The sequence below is a fragment of the Pseudonaja textilis genome, chromosome Z (genome assembly GCF_049901715.1).
Source record: "Pseudonaja textilis isolate UNSWEBS1 chromosome Z, rPseTex1.2, whole genome shotgun sequence".
Lineage (NCBI taxonomy): Eukaryota > Metazoa > Chordata > Lepidosauria > Squamata > Elapidae > Pseudonaja > Pseudonaja textilis.
Window position 1 is genome coordinate 131,613,237 of NC_142008.1, and position 17,104 is coordinate 131,630,340.

At 43.5% G+C, this 17,104-nt stretch overlaps 1 protein-coding gene across 6 annotated transcripts in view; it reads left to right on the forward strand.

Moving 5' to 3' along the window:
* Positions 1 to 17,104, forward strand: part of CNOT3 (CCR4-NOT transcription complex subunit 3) — a 45,759-nt gene that overhangs the window by 16,116 nt on the left and 12,539 nt on the right. For 3 of the 6 annotated variants that reach the window (XM_087917882.1, XM_026711801.2, XM_087917883.1), the window contains exons 6-14: positions 2,701 to 2,790; positions 5,387 to 5,515; positions 7,931 to 8,026; positions 8,886 to 9,105; positions 10,681 to 10,814; positions 11,165 to 11,221; positions 12,517 to 12,832; positions 14,421 to 14,526; positions 16,040 to 16,217. In XM_087917882.1, the coding sequence (XP_087774008.1) occupies positions 2,701 to 2,790; positions 5,387 to 5,515; positions 7,931 to 8,026; positions 8,886 to 9,105; positions 10,681 to 10,814; positions 11,165 to 11,221; positions 12,517 to 12,832; positions 14,421 to 14,526; positions 16,040 to 16,217 (1,326 nt within the window). The remainder of the gene's footprint in view (positions 1 to 2,700; positions 2,791 to 5,386; positions 5,516 to 7,930; positions 8,027 to 8,885; positions 9,106 to 10,680; positions 10,815 to 11,164; positions 11,222 to 12,516; positions 12,833 to 14,420; positions 14,527 to 16,039; positions 16,218 to 17,104) is intronic. The other 3 variants (XM_087917884.1, XM_026711802.2, XM_087917885.1) reach the window with 1 other exon arrangement.

The window sequence follows — 17,104 nt, forward strand, 5'->3', positions numbered from 1 at the left end:
GGCAAGGATGAAGGCCTTTGCTTTCACCAGTACTGAGCAGCGGCATCGCATCATTGTGCTACATGAAGAGGGTTACTCCTATACAGAAATAGCCAAGAGAGTGAAATGCCATCGCACCACATTGAGCAGAGTGGTTGAAAAAAACCAAATAACTGGTTCAGTTGATGACAGGCTCCGCTCTCCAAGAAAGTCGACAAAACATCAAGATCATTTCGACAACGCATTTCGATGGCTGACAGGAAGCTCACCTCACCTCAGATTATAAGAATTTGGGGTGAAACGTGATGTAAAAGTGTGCACAAGCATAGTGCATCGCAGAGTGCTTGCCAGAGGGCTCAAAGGCTGCAGGGCTTGAAGTAAACCTTTGCTCACAGATGCTCACCGCTCTCGTCAACGTGTGTGGGCCAAGAAGTATGCCAAGTGGACCAATGAACAGTGGGCCAAGGTCATCTTCAGTGACGAGAGCAATTTGACTGGGAATCAAATAAGTATGTCAGAAGATTTCCAGCTGAAGAATTTAGGCCATACTGCCTGAATCTATCTGTGAAGCATCCATTGCACATGAAGATCTGGGGCTGTATTGCTGCTTCTGGTATTGTTCGGATACAAATTGTGCAGGGAATCATAAATTCTAAGCAGTATGTTGAAGTCCTGGAAAAGACCATCCTTCCTTCAGCTCAGCAACTTGTAAGGAAGGACTTTTACTTCCAGGATGACAACGCTCCTTGTCCTCGAGCCAAGTCTGTCCAGCAGTGGATGAAGAAGCATGGTGTTCAATTCCTGGATTGGCCAGCTCAGAGCCCAGATTTGAACCCAATCGAGGACTTGGGGCCAAGATTGGTTACGAAATAAGCAAGAAGCATCCGAAGACCAAGCAGGAGCTGATTGAATCCATTATTGCAGCCTGGGACCACATTGTCGACAAAGATCATGTTCCAAGGCTAATACAGTCTATGCCAAAGTGATGCTGGCTGGTGACAAGCAATAAGGACTGGCCAATTTCATATTAGTAACCAGGTTTGCTTACCTAAAGGTTCCTTTTTAGGGCCACAAACAATAAAAATGTTAACAAAACACTAGCATCGGCCTTAGTAATTGCAACACATATGCCACTGGGTATGCATCAGTTAATCTGTTTTGATAGTCATTGTAAGCATGCATTGTAAGCGTGCAAGAAAATTCACAATCCCCATCCAAACAGCACTAAATTGCAAAAAGCTTAATGCTTTTCATTTAAAAACCACCAGTATTTATTTAAATATATCAATATTTGCATAGCAGTTAGCATAAAATATCGTAAAATCAATGGCCTATCCAAAAAATGTCATAAACCGTAAAGCGTGCAAGACTTTTTCACACAGGTGTAACAACTGCCTCACTTAGTTGTTAATTAGAAATTCTGTCCCAATTGTGGCCATAGATCAAGTACAGGTAGTCCTCGACTTACAACGGTTTATTTAGTGACTGTTCGAAGTTACAATGGTGCCGAAAAGAGTGATTTATGACAGTTTTTCACACTTACGAGCATTGCAGCATCCCCATGGTGACATGATCAAAAAACTTGGCAACTGGCTCATATTTATGATGGTTGCAGAGTCCCAGGGTTGTGTGATCCCCTTTTGCGACCTTCTGACAAGGAAAGTCAGTGGGGAAGCCGGATTCACTTAACAACCGTCCTAGTTTGCTTAACAATTGCAATGATTCACTTAACAATTGCAGTCATAAAATGGGGCAAAGTTCACTTAACAAATGTCTCACTTAACAACATAAATTTTGGGGTCAATTGTCATAAGTCGAGGACTGTCTGTACCTCTATAGCATAGGGGTATAGAAATGAGTCTGTACTCTATGTTTGACCATTTATTTATTTAATTTATATTGCTGCCTATTCGCTCATGGCGACTCGAGGCGGCTTACACAGTGTAAAGACATTTTTAAAACTAAAAATAAAAGTAAAAATAAAAACAATAAAAACTAACAAAAAGAATCAAATAAGTACAGTAAAGTAAAGTACAATGGAACAAAATTTGGGAAAACAAAAAACAAAACAAAAAAAACAAAACAAAAACCAACTCCCACCCCTTCCTGATGATAGCAGATCACACTAGCCACCTGATGGGCTCCATCACTCTCTGGGTTCCCCAGGCCCGCTGGCAGAACCAGGTCTTCAGTGCCTTTCAGAAGAGTATTAGTGAGGGGGCCATTCTAATCTCTGGGGGAATGATGTTCCAGAGAGACGGGGCCACCACGGAGAAGGCCCTTCTTCTGGGTCTCACCAGGTGTATCTCCCTCAGGGATGGGACCCGTAGCATTCCCTGCCTCCTCGCTCTAATGGGTCGGGTGGATGTGACTGGCAAGAGATGTTTCCTTAGATAACCCGGACCCAAGCCGCGAAGGGCTTTGAAGGTGACAACCAGCACCTTCAATTGCACCTGGAAGCATTTCTATCATCGTAAGCTTTCCTTAACCTGAAGACACCCAGAAGTGTTGAGTTTGTATAATTAATAATCACCATGATTGTTGGGTGGCTGTGGATTATGGGATTTGAATTTGATATGCTTAGTTGACACTTAAGTTGGTAAAGACTGTTCTAAAATGTTTCACTGTTGTGAGTGTTACTCCAGGACTAGTCTCTGCTGGGAAGATCTAATAATAAAGGGAACAGAATTTGATCGTGGAACTACTTTTCTATTTCTGCAGAGATTGAGGGACCAGATCAAGACATGGGTTGCATCCAATGAGATTAAAGACAAAAGGCAGCTAATAGACAACCGGAAACTCATTGAGACGGTAAAAATTCAAACAAAGAGAAAAGACTCTATTAGCCATTATGTGTCAGTGCTGAGCAAAAGTTCTGGTGAAATTGATGTTTTTCAAGGAAATTCTGTGGTTTTTGAAGACTAAATGAACCAGGTTTAATTTTGTCCAGTTTTAGGCTTAGTTCTTACCAGCTCAATCAGCTTTTGCACTTAAGACTTCTTGATATTTTTATGCTTAGCTCCTCCTTAACAGTGTTGTCATTGGCTGCTAGCAGTGTGACCTCATAAAGGTGAGCCACCTGGCCATCTCACTTATTACTTAAGCTGAATAAGTGACAGAAAAGGGGTTCTGTGGGGAGCCCAGGACCTTTTTCCACACAACCTTCCTTAGAGTGACAACATGGGATAGATGGTAAGACCTTAGTTTAAGGGTTTAACTGGTAGTGCTTGTGGAATGTCTCCTAAACTTTGAGAGAGGAGGAGGCTTTGAAATAAGGGACTTTGCAAGGATCAAGCTGTACCTTGTATTTTCTGGGCAACCTGAATCAGTAGACATTTTATAAATTTTCTTTTTGTGTGTGTGGGGGGGGAAGACACTCCTACAAAACTCCTTGTCTTATTTTTCTAGTGTCAAATCCAAGCACTGTGATTAAAACACTGATGGTTGGTGATCATCAGTATCTGTTTGCAGGAACAAAAATGCATATTTGCTGTATCGTTCATGATTCGGGGTGGTTTTCTGTGCTACATGACTCCATGTGATACTGCTCTGGGTATTTGTGGACAATTCATTATTCACTTTGTGACTGAAAATGTCTTTTTGTGATATATATATATACACTATATATACTATATATATATATATAGTGTCGGTATTCTGTAGAAGCAGTTAAATATTAACATATTAATAAACAGTTGAATTAGACAACCCACATCCTGTTGGGGAACTGTTTCAGATATATTTCCTTTCCTAAATGGAGAAGCAACCAAAAAAGCTATAGAAGCAGGAGTGACTTCTGACTTCCTGCTGTTTTTCTCATTGAATTTCTTTGTGGGAATTTGGTGGGGAGCATCTGAAATCTTCCTTTCTCCTCTCCCTTCCCTACTGCTCCTGGGTGGGAGAAAGAGCGAGGGATTGCAAGGCTGGCTGGGAAACTGTCATGAAACATTAAAAATGTAGGTCATTTGAGTGCAGCAGCAGCCAGTAGCACTGAAGCTACTTCAGTTTCCCCAAATTTCCTTCCCTCGGGGGTCCTGAATCCCAGATATTGGATACATTCTGTAAATTCACCCAATTGAATTCAAAAATTGTTGCCATATGTTTTTACCTAACAGGGCACAACAGTGAGAGTATTAGTAGCATCTAGATGGGCCTGGCAAAACCATTCTTTTGATACTTTCAGTTAGGAAAATAATCAATCCCCCTGTGGTAGTAGCACCATGTTAATGAGATTCACTAGTTTGGGTTGGCTTGCTTATTTGAATAACTCAGCATTGTAGACAAAACAAGCTTATGAATTTTATTAAGGAAGTAACCACAACAATAGGAAGAAATATAGTGAATCCCTAATATTTAGGGGACTAAGATTCTGAATCCAAGGATAGGCAGTAGAATTTATCTCTGGACAAGATTCATCACCTCCAATCAATATCAGGTTAAGGATGGTTTTGAAACCTAATCTACGAGTATTTAAATGGTCTGAGATCTCCAATTTGTTTTAATCTGCTCTGCAATCCAATTGCTGCTTCTTTTTGCAGCATTCAGGTTCTCCGAAGCTGGTTAAGAATCTCTCCAACCGATGGGAGACTGCAGAAATCCACATCCAATTAATCCTGTGTCCCTCTCCACATCCCAATATTTCTTCCCACCTGTTTAGTGATTTTCAAGCCACCAGACTGGTTACCATGAGGGAAGGGAGAGAAAATGAAAGGACAGCTTAATAGTATCTTTGTGGCTTAAACTTTCCCAAAGATGTAGGATTTATGGGAGATGCAGTGAGACGCAATTGCCACCTCAGACTCCAGAATTTATTCTGCAGGTTCATTCATCCTGTCTTTGTAGTGACTTTGCTTATCCTGAAGCAGAGCCAGAAGTTAGTTGCAATAGAAGAAAATATATGAAAGTCAGGATTGAATTGGGGTGTCCTTGGTGCTCTCTGAGCTTTGCTGTTTGCTTATTTACAGATGTTTCAGCACCCAAGTACTGTAGATAACAACACCGTTGATGCCTTCATTGCCTAGATGGGCAATGAAATGTCTGCAGGCAAACATCCAAGCTCAGGAGTCCAATATAAATTAATTGGTTCTGCTGCCTAGTACAAACAGTGGCATTGTATATGTTTACACAACTTTTGAAAATTTGAGAGTGGCAGAGATTTCACATATGGGAGGAGCTCTGTGATTTGATCGTAAGCATTTTGGGTTTTCCCACCCTCCTTTCAGATCAAAAATGGTGGTTGACGTTATGTTCATCAGAGCACCTAATTTTTCAGTTTATTGCAGTGTAGATGTGCATTTCAAATGATCCAATGTTAGAAAACGCCTACTAGGGGCTGGATTCTGAGCCCTCCTGGGAACTGTTTCCTGTTTGCATTAACTCATGGAAACATTGCAATCTCTCTTTCCAGCAAATGGAGCGGTTCAAGGTAGTGGAACGTGAGACCAAGACAAAAGCCTACTCCAAAGAGGGGCTGGGCCTGGCCCAGAAAGTGGACCCAGCCCAGAAGGAGAAAGAGGAAGTTGGGCAGTGGCTGACGGTGAGAATTGGGAAATGTGGCTGGTTTGGATTAGCAAAGCAACTTCTGGAGAAAGCAGGGAGCAGAACTAGATTGAAAATATGAAGGGTCCATATTAGAAACTACTTACCAGAAGTTACTAGGTAGAGCAAAGAGCATCTTGAAACTATGTAATCTTGCTGTAGTTGACGGTCTTAAGATCTAAAAGAGCCCTTTTCCTCATCCCCTCCTCTAAGAATGAAGCCAGAATTTTTGTCTTCCAAGAAAGAGACTCTTGTGAATATTTTGGTTGTTCTGTGGCAAAAAGTCTCATGACAACCTGAAAAGAAATTCTCTTGCCTGAATAAGGGAGAAAAGTTCTGGGGATGAAGATGACCCTTGGCTAAACAGACAGTTAGTTGCATGATGAGAAGAATGCAGCTGTATTCAATGAACTCAGAACAGAGATTGAAGCTGGCCGTAGGATTAATCATAGGGCTGGAAAAGACCTTGGAGGTCCATCTGGATCTGTTTTCTCCTCTGAGCCCCCAGGGAGTTTCTTCAACTCAATTCATATCAGTTATCAGTGACCTTATGTAGTTCGGGGAATAGGTTTGGGGTTCCACGCTGTTGGAGAATGGCAGTTTGTTAACAGGAGTTGTGCATTTCCATCTCTTGGCCCATTGATATTTTTTCTAACCGAAGATTTATTTATTTATGTATTAATACTGTAAGATACAGAAATACAAAAGAAAATAGTAGGAAAAATAGAGAAGGAAAAAGTGTGGAGAAAAGAAGAAAAAAAGGTGTTGACTTCCAACTTCCTTCACTGCCGTAGAATAAAATAACATCAAACCTCAATTTTTTACTTTTACACAATAGTATAAACTAGCCATTTCTATAAAACCCAAAGTCAAAGTCTCATTTTTTTTCCCACCTTGAGCACAATGTCCAGAAGCGGTTTCCAAGTACAAAGAAAAGCAGTTGTTATTTTTGTCCTTAATCAAAGCAATCAGTTTGGCCATCTCTGCTAACTCCCATCCACTTCTGCAGCCGTTCATCCATTGTGGGGGCCCATTGATTTTTTATTTAAAAAAAAAAAGTTTAGGAAAGGTAATGATTTGAATTACAACCTGGCCTGGTTTTCTAACAGCGAAGAAGCTGTTTACAAGGACTGGTTTCTGTTCCATGCTTGGAAATTGGGAAAAGTTGAAATGTTTGGCTGTGAAAGTGGTGTCTTACAGGATGTACCTTTGTGTTCAGCATTTTAGTGTGTTCCAGACAAACAGTTAGTGCCAGTTAAAGACAAGCTTGTGGAAATCTTTACTCAAATGCAGGGAAAACAATCTTGAGTGGCACGGATGCAGCTTTTGTGCACATATGTGCACAGTTACTCATTTATCACACAACTCACACATGACCCTAAACAACTTACCGAACTTAATGGAGCAGAATAAGTAAAACTAGATTCAGGAGGAATGAATACGTAACTAGGACTGATAACAAGAGCAGCATCTCCAGTTAGTGTTAATGTTAGACCCTTCTGGCTATAGATAATGGGAAAGACCCTGATTATAGGAAGAGCTGCAAGATTGGCCAAATGGTAGTTTATAGCTCTTGAGGTCCTGGCACTGCCAAGCTAATTAATGCACATAGCTTGTTAAGAATACCATCACAAACAACTGGGGAGCTGGCTGCTTTTAGTAACACCTAATTGTCACCATCTGTACTTTCTTCATATATTTACAGAAGAAAGAGAAACATTGAGATCAGGAGGAAATTAAATGAAGAAAACACAAAAAGCACCTCATACCCACATATGCATGTATGTACATACAAGCAAAAATGGTAAAAAACAATAGACCAGAAATAACAAACGTGTTACTGCTATTCGCAGAAGCCTCATCAGGAAACAGCCTCTGCCATTCAAGATAGCATTTCACCAGATTTATGGACTGTGGCCCAGGAAATGTTATTCTTAAAATAAATCAGATGGTTTTTTGAAGGAGAGCCACCAGAGACACTTCAATTGTACAAATATGTGCTATATGCTGTGTATTGCATGTTAAATTACCCAGCAAATGACATTGACAAAACACTTCTTAGAAAATAGACCATAGGCAGGAAGTTAGTACAATTGCAATTCTGATGAAAGTGAAACATCCAACCAGCATACAAGTTATCACCCCTTATGATCTCAATCTTTCACACATTTCCCAGAATTTCTGGGACTTTTCATTGGAAATTCCAAGCTGTAGATTGGTGGGGGGGTTACCCATTGGGTGGTCGACAGTAATCTTGCTTCCTTAATAACGTTATTTTATATTTCCCATTAGTTTTTATTATTACCCTAGTTAGTTCCTTTTTCCTCCATAGCTAAATAACCTTGTAACTATGTTTGCCTATTTCACTGGATAATGACCTGTCTGTCTGCTTCCTCTCCTCCCTCCATCCCAGAATACAATAGACACCTTGAACATGCAGGTGGATCAGTTTGAGAGCGAAGTGGAGTCACTCTCGGTCCAGACGCGCAAGAAGAAAGGAGACAAGGATGTGAGTTGATGAAATATCTCTTTGGAAGCTTGTGCCTACAGCGCATAGGGGATGGATGAATGAATGGAGTAGTCCTCTGGCTCCATATATATTAAGATGTTCCAAGGTTGAAAATCCAGGCATTTAAAAGTTTGTCAAATCTTTTACTGATTAGATCCGATCCTTCTTTTCATTCAGGAGCTCAAGGCAGTATACTGGGTACTTCTTATTTTTACCACAACATCCCTGTGAGGTGAGCTGGGCTGAAGAGAGACAAAGTAACTGGCCCAAAGGAGCTTCCATGACTGAGGATGGTTTAGAAACTGGGTCTTCTTGGAATCAGTCCAATATCAGAGACAGGTTAACTGAAGGGTAAATTGGCAGTCACTGCATTGTAAGAGGACAGCCTAAGTTTCATGTCTGAGTTGGACTTGGCCTTTCAGAACATAGCATATCTGAACTTGGCAGTTATTTCAGAGGCATGTTTTATCTGTCTTTCTTTTTTCCAAAAAGCTTGAGCAGTCAGTAACATTTGTAGAGCTTTTTCCATCGTTGTGCTCTCCAAAGATTGGAGAGACAGGATTCCCCTTTCCAGGAGTTTTGCGACACCAAATACATTTGGAGGGCATTTGCAGGTCAGGAAATGGTGCATTATAAAATGCTCATCCCAACCCAAAAGACTAGGAATTCACTAAGTCAGAACCCAACAACTCCCCCTCCACCTTATAGCTCAGCGCGGCACTTCTTCTCAACTTTGGCAACTTTTAAAGATGTGTGGACTTCAACTCCCAGAATTCCCAGCCTGCATTTTAAAAGTTGCCAAGGTCGAGGAACACTGGCTTAGCGTGACCCAACTTTCTGTCCTTCCCACGGGAAACAGAAGCAAGACCGGATCGAGGGCCTGAAGCGGCACATTGAGAAACATCGGTACCACATCCGGATGCTGGAGACAATCCTGCGCATGCTGGACAATGACTCCATCAACGTGGACTCTATCCGCAAAATCAAGGACGATGTGGAGTATTACGTAGATTCTTCGCAGGACCCTGATTTTGAGGAGAATGAGTTTCTCTACGATGACCTCGACTTAGAAGACATTCGTAAGTGTTGCCTCGGGGCAGCCGACTGTCGTGCGGGAGATTACAGTTGAAGTGGTTGCCATAAAATCAGCATAGTTTTCCTCCCCATAAAACCCAGGACCGTGTCAATGTAACGGCAGCATCTGCCTTCAGAGCCCCTTATATTTTCCTTTTTCAATGTTCCTGGCAGATTTTCTTCTGCTTCTTGAACTGCAGTCATGACTGTACGTTCTCGTTTAACAACCACATTCCATTCCAACGGTTGTTAAGCAAAATGGTCACTAAATGAACACTTGAGAGAAAGATGCTGGAAAGATCACTGTTTGGTGCCATCTCTTTCAGATAAAGTTCTCTGTACAGTGTCCTGTGTCTGGATGTTTTATTCTCTTTCTTTGCCCCCTCACAAAATGGAGAGATTGTGTAAACAAGCGATTTCTTGCTGAGCTGCCTTGGTCTCCAGCCCAGAGTTCCCCTAAAACATGCTAACTGCAAGTTAACCAGGCTCAGTTCTGTGACATTAATTAGCTGATTAGAACCTGAAACTGACCAACTCTTAATCAGTTTTATCCTGATGGCTTTTATTGTCAGGCACACCAGTAGGAAAATGTATTTTTAATACTGTTTACTACCATTGTACTTGCAAATAGTCACCAACTAAGGCAATTGCAAAACAAGGCACGGCTGTAATTTTTACTCATTTGTCAGAACTCATTTGTTTTTCCTCCAAGAAATAACGATGGGATTTTCTTTAAACAAAAATGGTTTTTTGCTATTAGCTCTCCTTTCATTTTTATGTACAAGTAGTCCTCAACTTACGATCACAATTGAGCCCAAAATTTATCTTACTCAGCAAGAGTTGTTAAGTGAGCCTTGTGCTATTTTACAACCTTTCTTGCCACAGTTGTTAAGTGAATCACTGCAGTTGTTAAATTAGTAACAGGGTTGTTAAGTGAATCTGGCTTCCCCATTAATTTTGCTTGTCAGAAGTCAAACAAAAGGGGGGATCACGAGACCCTGGGACATTGTGACCGTCATAAATATGAACCAGTTTTCAAGCATCCAAATTTTGATCATGGGGAATACTGCAAGAGTTGTAAGTGTGAAAACTGTCATAAGTCACTTTTTTCGATGCCGTTGTAACTTTAAATGGTCACTAAACAAATGCTTGTAAATGGAGGACTACCTGAGTAAGAGTAAGTGTGATCCCTGAAAGCTTCTGCATAAGACATTGGTTAATCTGCAAGGTGCAAAAAGATTGTTCTGTTTTACAAAAATCTACCGTGGTTCTTGCATCTAGAACAGTGGCCCCCCAACCGTTTGGGCCCCAGGGACGGTTCTGTGGAGAGAGGTTTTTCCATGGACTGGAGGGGGGTGGGGTTGGTTTCACGTGCCTGCATCCCATGGATGGGGCTTTGCTTGTTTGCCTGGCCCAGTTTCTGGCATTCTGCGGCCTGGGGCTGGGGATCGGGGACTCCTGATCTACAATTCAAATATACCAAGGTAAGTTTTCTGTGTTTGCCTTAACTGGCCATAACGTTTCTGCCTGGTTGCAGAAAAAACGTCTCCTTTCATCTTCTCTTGCTCTTGGTCTTGCAGCACAGGCACTGGTAGCCACTTCCCCACCCAGCCATAGTCACATGGACGATGAGATGTTCAACCAGTCCAGCAGCACACCCACCTCAACCACATCCAGCTCCCCAATCCCGCCCAGCCCTGCAAACTGCACAACGGTAAGGGGGGGGGGGGGGATCCTTGGTGAGGATGGTGAGGAAACGAAGCATCCATGCATGAACTCTGAGGGGGGGCTTCAGGAGATCCCCTTCCAGGCTTACTCTCAGGGGAACACCTCGCGCTCGGGGCCCGCTAGGTGCGTCCGCCCAGTTCACGTGGCAGGGTTACAAATGAGTTTTCCATTGTCGCCTTCTGCTTAAGTCTGCTTAACTAGTCTGCCCGGCCCTCTCAAAGGTCCAAACGGTCTCCCTTCCAAATGCCAACCAGGGGTGAACTCGCTTCTCATCTTAGACAGGTGGTTAGATGCTGCTTTGTGCTGAGATACTCAGCCTTTCTTTTACCTCTTTAGGAGAACTCTGAAGATGATAAGAAACGAGGCCGGTCAACAGACAGTGAAGTCAGCCAAGTGAGTTTGAAGCCTGGGGTCCTTCACCTTGTAAAGGCAGGGTGGGAGAGGCTGGGAACCGTCAAGTTTTGATTAAGGAGAAGGGCATTAGGACTCTCTTGGGGAGGAAGAAGTGTTGGGACTGGCTGGTTAGAACTAACTAAGATGCATTGTTCCTGATAACAGTACAATCTAGTTTTAATGACTTGACCCAATTCCCGAATTGCCCCAGATAAAGCGCTTTGAGAAATCGAACGATTTCAGATCTCTTTGCATGCAGAAATACTGCGTGTTAAGGCACCGTTTCTCTCTCGGGCCTACTAGCAAGGCCATATTAATGGGGGAATTCGCATTTCACTTGACCGATTCCATGCAGATAGCTCTGTAGGAGAACTGACTTCAATAAGACTGAAATGCTGCATTTGGCTATTTATGAGAAAGGACAAGGGAGTCAGAATTTGGAAATCCCTACAGTTTTATCTTTGTAATGGGGGGAAAAAACTTTGCAACCCTATTTGTCTTTTTCTGGTAATCCTCACCAACCACGGCTGACATTAAGCATTGGAGTCATAAAGTGACACATCATGTAACTCCGCCCAGCCCATGACGGCAGTTCTGACTGCGGTTGTTAAGCGAATCCCCACAGTCATTAAGTGTGATATGTAACTGTGACTTGCAACGTCCTGGCCTCTTACCCATTGGCCTTGCTTGTCAGAAGCCCACGGTGAAAACCATAAGCGGCTCTCACGATCTTGGGACACTGCGACTTGTAAATGTGCGCTGGTCACCAAGCACTCCCCCCCAAAATACAAAATACAATACATTAAATCTATTTTCTTTTTCAATACTTTATTAGCATTGATTAGAATAAAAGCATAATTAAAAAAAAAATCAAAGGAAAAAGGTAGAAAATAAGAAAATGTCAAAAATTTGGAAAATAAGTTAACCGTGCTCATAGGCCACCCCAGGTACAGGGCCTCCTGCTTGAGGAGGGGGCTGGACTAGATTTAGGAGACCTCCAAGGGTCCCTTTCAACTCTGGTCATTCTGTTCAGTGACCACAGGGATGCCGGGATAGCCACAGGTTCTAGGATTAGTCACCAACCTCCTTGCTCATCACCGCCGTAACTGAACAGTTGCCAAACAAGCAGTCAGTAAACGAGGACTACCTGCGTTTGATTTGTTTTTAATCTCTTCCCTTTGTGTTTGCTTTTGAGATACAGATGGCCTGGAGGGGGTCTCCCTCTTGGCCAGAGAGGTGGGATTTCTTGGGGGGGACAAACTAAAACCAACCTTCCGTTCTCCGTTCTGCCCTAGTCCCCAGCAAAGAACGGTTCAAAAGGCCTCCACAACAACCACCACCAGCCTCCTCCCACCATCCCTCCCAGCTACCCGATGGGCGGCAGCTCTAGCACATCGTCCTCTCTGGGCAATGGGCCTGGCTCCAACAGCAACGGGGCCATTGCTGGCAGCGGGAATGCAAGCAGCAAAGCTAACCCTCCGGCAGGGCACGCACCGACTACCCCGACCCCTTATGCACAGGCTGTGGCGCCCCCGCCTCCCAGCACCAATGCCTCCCAGCCCCGGCCTCCCAGCACCCAGCAGAATGCCAGCAAGCAGAACGGTGCAACCAGTGAGTTTGCCACGGGGCAGGGGGGGTGTTCGTGGGGGGGGGGGCTGCTCTTTAGGATTTTCTGGGCTTTCTCGGGTGTGGAACCCGCAGTCCTGCAGAACATCACCTTTAAAAGAAGCTTTTAGCCATCATTGGCACACACAGGCGAACTTTTGCTTATACAGGTAGTCCTCAAGTTATGGCCGCAATTGAGCCCAAAATTTATGTGGCAAGGCAAAACATTTGTTAACTGAGTTTTGCCCCTTTTGCCACAGTTGTTGAGGGAATCATCACATTTGTTAAGCTGGTCACACTGTTGTTAAGTGAATCTGGCCTTCCCACTGACTCTGATGGTCGCAAAAGGGGATCCCATGACCCTGGGACCCTGCAACTGTCAATTAATATGAGTCAGTTGCCAAGAATTTGAATTTTGATCATGTGACCACAGGGATGCAACAATGGTCGTAAGTGTAAAAAAATGGTCATAAATCACTTTTTTCACTGCCATTATAACTCTGAATGGTCACTGAATGAACTGCCGTAAGTCGATAGCTACCTTTATATCATTGTTGTTAATCCCACGGTGACCTCAGTATAGGCGGTCCTCAACTTACAATTCTGAGCCCAGAATTAACAGTTGTAGGTATTGCAGTGTTAGGTCGATTCATCCATGTGAGGCATCCAAATGATCACTGCAGCCACTAAGTGAGCACTTGTCATTAAGCATTTTTCCCAAGTGGTGTTTTTTTTTTAAATGGAAAAAGAAAATAAATGCCGGAAACCAGCAAAAAAGGTAAATTGGGGTCATATGACAGTGGGATGCTGCAAACAGACATAAAGGTGATCTGGGTGCCAAACCCCCAAAATGCCATCACGTGACCACAGGTATATAGTGACCGTAAATCTTAAAACATGTTCATAAGTTGCTCTGGGGAGGTCCGTTGTAATTTCGAATTGTTGTTAAATGGCCAGTCGTAAAGCCGAGGACTACCTGTATGCAGACCAGGGGTGTCAAATTTGATTTCATTGAGGGCCACATCAGGGTTGTGTTTGACTTGTGGGGGCCAGAGTGGGCGTGGCCAGCTCGATGTCACTCGCGTTGGGGCTCCCTGTCGGGGCCCAAGCACTCCGCCAGCAAAATTGGGCTCCCGAGCTCCGTTTTCAACCGCGACGACTTTCTTCAACCCTCTGCCAGTGAAAACTGAGCTCGAGGGTATGTGTGTGTGTGTGTGTGTGTGTGTGTGTGTGTGTGTGTGTGCATGTGTCCCTCCCGAGTTCCATTTTCTCTGGGGAGAGGCACTGCAGGCCAATCCTTTGCTGTTTCTAGAGCGGCCCCGTGGGACAGATCTAAGCACCCTGGCCTTGAGTTTGACACCCCTGAGGTAGACTGTTGTTTTACCCAAGGACAATCGTCTGCCGTCTTGCTGTCCTCCTGATGTGTGGGATTCAGTTCCCGTAAATCCTGTCAGGCTTGGCCTTCAGTTGAAGTGCAACTCGTCCAGAGGGCAGCTAGTTGCGGCAAAAGCTGGCATGGGATAAGCAAGGAATCAAGAGGAGAGGTCCAGAGGTCTGTGCTAGGGAGACCTTTAGCCTTTATGTCTCCTACCAGGTTACAGCTCCGTGGTAGCCGACAGCAGCTCGGATTCGACACTAAGCAGTGGCAACCAATCGTTGCCTAACCAGATAACGTCACACAATCCACCCAGTGCTTCCACGTGAGTATCTTCTTCCCAGGCCTTTCTCCCTTTGCTCCTCTTCCCTCCCTTCCTCTCAATATAACGTTTTCCCCCTATAAGCCTGGTAGCCGGGCCCCAGGGTAGCCGCAGTCTCACCAGCACCCTCATGTCTTTCCAGGTGTAGATTCAGTTTTAACGTGCTTCCTAAGTAGTCTGAGGCCTAAATAATTAAAAAAAAAAAAATCATGTTAACCCTCAGGAACTGAGAAACAGCTTTGAACATCTTGATGCTTTCTTCTTTCCAGTTTGAAAATACTGCAGGTATTTTCGACTTAACAACCGCAATGAAGCCCAAAAGTTCTGTTGCTAGGTGAGAAATTTGTTAAAGTGAGTTTTGCTCCATTTTGTGACCTTTCCTGCCACATTTTTTAAGTGGATCCTTGCAGTTGTTAAACCAGTAACACGGTTGTTAAGTGAATCTGGCTTCCCCTTTCACTTTGCTTGTCAGGAGGTCGCAAAAAGAGGATCCCGTGACCATGGGACACTGCGACCGTCAAGCATTTGAGGGTAAATCGCGTGCCCATGGGGATGCTGCAATGGACATGAACGTGAAAAATGATCATAAGGGCACTTTTTTCAGTGCCGTTATAACTTTGGATGGTCACTAAATAAACTGTTGTAAGTCGAGGAATACCTGTATCTGCAGGGTGCCACACCCTCCTACTCCCATTCTAGATAGGTTTTCAAAAGCAGTTTGCTTTTTAACCGTGTCCTCTTAAAATTTGGGAATTGCTTCTTGTTAGCATCTGCAGAAAATCTATAGCAGGCTGACTGAATAGCCTCTATCTGTGTGGGATTGCTAAAGGCATCAGGCCAGCAAACCAATTATTCCTCAGAAATACAGGATTTTCACCTTCATGTGATGTTGTAGCAGGCATACAGCCTGGAACATGAATATCTTGGGGGAAAGAAATAATAGCTTCTTTTTTTTTTTTTTTAAGAAGAGTGGGACTTGGCTTAATGAAGGTTGTTCAGTCCGGCTCCTTTGCCAACTCTTATGCTAGCGAGGTGAAGGTAGTTCTTGACTTACCACCAGTTGTTTAGCCACCATCCAAAAATTACAACAGCACTGAGAAAACGATTTACGATCAGTCCTCATACTTAAGACCATTGCAGCCTCCCCTGTAGTCACGTGATCAAAATTCTGCCGCTTGGCAACAGGCTCTTATTTCCAAGAGCTGCAGCATCCTGGGGTCGTGTGATTGCTGTTTGCAACCTTCCAACAGGCCAAGTCAAAGAGGGAAGCCAGATTCACTTAGCGGCTGCCTGATTCACTTTAACAACCGTGGCCAAAAAAAAAAAAAAAAGTCGCAAAATTGGGCGTGCTTAATGGCTGTCTTGCTTAGTAAGGAACATTCTTTCCCCCATTGTAATCATAAGCCGAGGACCACCTCTGATCTGCAGCTGTAGTTATTTCCTTAAAATCTTACGCCTCTTCCGACTCCTTTTCCTGAAGAAACGGGGGCATCTTTGTCTCGCTTCATCCCGATAGGAAAGAGCCCAGTGCAGTTCCTCAGCCATCGAGTGTCGGCAACAGCACTGGATCCAGCCTCCTGGTGCCTCTGACTGCCAACCCACCTGCCTCGCCCACCCCCAGCTTCTCCGACAGCAAATCTGCCCAGACGTTGCTCAACGGGCCGCCCCAATTCAGCTCCACGCCTGAGATCAAGGTTAGAAGCCCTCTGGTTCCCTTCCGCTGTACTTTTTACCCAGAAGGCGGTTTCAAAGCATTGCAGTGACTTGCCGGAGGGAGGGTGGGGGCGGGGGGAGATGGCTAAGATGGCTTGGGAGAATTTTCAGAACCTGAACGTTGCAATCCGGGACACGCCAATTGACCTGGGCTCTATAGAACCAGAGTTTTCCAACTTGTTAATCAGTGGGTTGGTGTTCGGGTGAACAAAAAGCGTTCAGTTGTTTAGGCGTCTGAAATAAAAAATGGGGCAGCACAAGCTTTCCAAAGAAAACTTCAGGACTGAGACGACAAAATAACAAATTTAAAGGAATTTAAAACTTTAAATTGTGGGAAACAGTATCCTAATCATGTACACATTGGCAGGAAATGAGCTGGTGATGATTGGCTAGGAAGCAGATTGCATTTGCGATACATGGCTAGATGGGACTGTCAATTCTGTGAGGATTTTTTTTGGCTGTGTGAGTGAAATTGGGAAAAGGCCAGGTGTCTTGTTGAGCATCAGCAGGAATAAAATTAGGTGCTTAAGCTGTTAAATTCTTAATTCCCCTTAATAAATCTGTGATATGATTACCTATGGAGATTCTCAGTCATCTAGATCAGGGGCCACCAACCTTTTGGATCTCAGGGACCACCAAATTCATACTTTTAAATCCCAAGGACCACTAATATGATTTTTTTAAAAAGTTAATATATTTAGTATAATTTTTTATGTTAATGTTATATATATATATATATATATATACACACACACATATACATACATACATACATACATACATACATTATACACACACACATACATACATCATACACAAACACACACACACACACTTACTTATTTAATTATAACAAAAATGTAAGTGC